At 35.6% G+C, this 2,500-nt stretch overlaps 1 protein-coding gene across 1 annotated transcript in view; it reads left to right on the top strand.

Moving 5' to 3' along the window:
- LOC125027906 (kin of IRRE-like protein 1) overlaps positions 1-2,500 on the top strand; it is a 512,044-nt gene that overhangs the window by 503,410 nt on the left and 6,134 nt on the right. Inside the window, exons 12-13 of the mRNA XM_047617034.1 lie at positions 1,486-1,598; positions 2,054-2,237. Coding sequence (XP_047472990.1) covers positions 1,486-1,598; positions 2,054-2,237 — 297 coding nt within the window. The remainder of the gene's footprint in view (positions 1-1,485; positions 1,599-2,053; positions 2,238-2,500) is intronic.

Below are 2,500 nucleotides of genomic sequence, written 5' to 3'. Positions count from 1 at the left end.
GAGAAATACAGACAGACAGACAGAAAGAGAGAGGGAGAGAGAGAGAGGGAGAAAGAGAGAGAGATAGAGAGAAAGCGAGAGAATCAAGATATTTCGGAAGCGACAATGACTTCTGAGTCGGAGGAGAGGTGCCAATAAGGCCATCAAGATAAAAGATTGAGAGCCGAAGACGGAAAAGAAAAAAAAGAAAAAAAGAAAAAGAAAAATTGAAAGCGAACATAGTTGAGATATTCTCCGAGAAATATGACGTTGAGGTGTTCAGAGAGAGTTGAAGAGAAGGCATTGTCGAAATATTTCTCGTCTGTGAGAGAATCACAGTTGAGTTGGCGAAGGCGCGACGGAGGATTCTCGAGGGAGACAAAATCAGTTTCCTTAAGAGGTCCTCGGTTGTGGGGGGGGGGGGGGGGGTAGTGAGGGGGGAGGGGCGAAAAAAGGAGCTGGGGATATGTATATAGACTATATGCTCACACACACACAAATGTGTGTATATATCTATATCTGTCTATCTATCTGTACACACTCATATACATACGTACATGTAAGTAAGTGTGTGTGTATATATATGTATATATATATATATATATATATATATATATATATATATATATATATATATATATACATATATATATATATATATATATATATATATACATATATATATATATATATATATATATATATATATATATATATATATATATATATATATATATATATATATATATATATATATATATATATATATATATATATATATATATATATATATATATGTATATGTATATATATATATACATATATATATATATATATATATATATATATATATATATATATATATATATATATATATGTATATATATACATATATATATATATATATATATGTATATATATATATATATATATATATATATATATATATATATATATATATATATTACACAAACACAATACATTAAAGTACAAATTGTTGAAGAAGTGACAAATGCGATGCAATGAAAGAAAAAGAAAATCCCTTTCCTACATCCAGTAGGAAATTCTTTTGAAAAATAAACCTTTCAGTGAACTCGCATACAGCACGTCATAAACTAAGGTAAAATAACAGAAAAAGACTATCTAATCTTTTGACTTCAAGACACAAACCCAATCACAGTCTTCGGCTGCTGGCCTTTTCCTTCTCAAAAACATTTGTTCGGAATTTTCTTCGACTTCTGACTTGTCTTTCTGAAAGAACATTTACTCGATGACCTGTGATCTCTGACCTGTCTTTAAAGAACATCTACCCATGACGTTTGACCTCTAACCCATTTTCTAATAACTCTACTCATGACCTTTGACCTCTGACCTATCTTTCAAGAATATCTACCCATGAATTTTGATCTCTGACTTGTCTTCCAAGAACATCTACCCGTGACCTTTGACCTGTTCCTCAATATTCAAGAGCGTTCACTCGATGACCTTGTCCGCCCCCCTCCCCAGTGCGCCCCGACCCCCCGAAGAACTGCTCGATCGCCAACAGAACGACGGACATGATCGAGGTGGAGTGCACGGCCGGCTTCGACGGCGGCCTCCCGCAGACGTTCTTCATGGAGGTCAGTTCGTTTCCCTGCTTTGTTGTTGTTGGTATTGTTTCTTTTCTTTCTCCAGGTTTGTCTGTTGTTGTTTTCTTTCTTTTTCTTTCTGTATGTTTGTTTCTTGTTTCTGTCTGTCTGTGAGCGTTTGTTTTGTATATGTCTGCGAGTGTTTTGTTTTTTTCTCTCGAATTATTTGTGTCTGTGTGTGTTTATGTGTGTGTGTATGTGTTTTTCGTTTGATTTATTTTATATGTTTGCTTGTCTCTTTCTGTTTCTATTTCCTTTGTTAGTCTCTCTATATATCTATCTATCTGTATATCTATCTATCTATCTCTTTGACATAATTATTTTGATCTCTATAATGAAAATACATTTACAACTCCCAATCCAAATACTCATCTATATTTCCCACACCGAAAAAACAACAACAAAAACAAAACGCGTTTCAAACATGTTTCCTCCAATCAAAACAGGTTTACGACTCGAGCACCTCCGCCCTCCACCGCAACCTGTCGTCCTCGGAGCCCGTGTTCGTGTTAACCTCTCTACGGCCTGGTCTTGCCTTCCTGATGGTTACGTATGCGGCTAATAGCAAGGGGAGGAGCGCCTCCTTCAAGCTGGAGACGTTCACGTTGAAAGTTGCTGAGAAGAGGACAGGTGGGTAGTGTTGTGTTCTTAGCTTGTTTTTTTTCACATTTTTTGTTTGAGGTTTGTGTTTTTTTTTTTTTTTTTTTTGCGCATTCTCTCTATCTATGGATCTCTCTCTCTCTCTCTCTCTCTCTCTCTCTCTCTCTCTCTCTCTCTCTCTCTCTCTCTCTCTCTCTCTCTCTCTCTCTCTCTCTCTTCCTCTCTTTCTCTCTGGATCTCTCTATCTCTATCTCTCTCTATCTCTCTGGATCTCTCTCTCTCTCAAACCTCAA

This window comes from Penaeus chinensis, chromosome 8, assembly GCF_019202785.1.
Source record: "Penaeus chinensis breed Huanghai No. 1 chromosome 8, ASM1920278v2, whole genome shotgun sequence".
NCBI lineage: Eukaryota > Metazoa > Arthropoda > Malacostraca > Decapoda > Penaeidae > Penaeus > Penaeus chinensis.
Note: the sequence above shows the minus strand (reverse complement) of the source record. Positions and strands in the feature narration are given on the sequence as shown.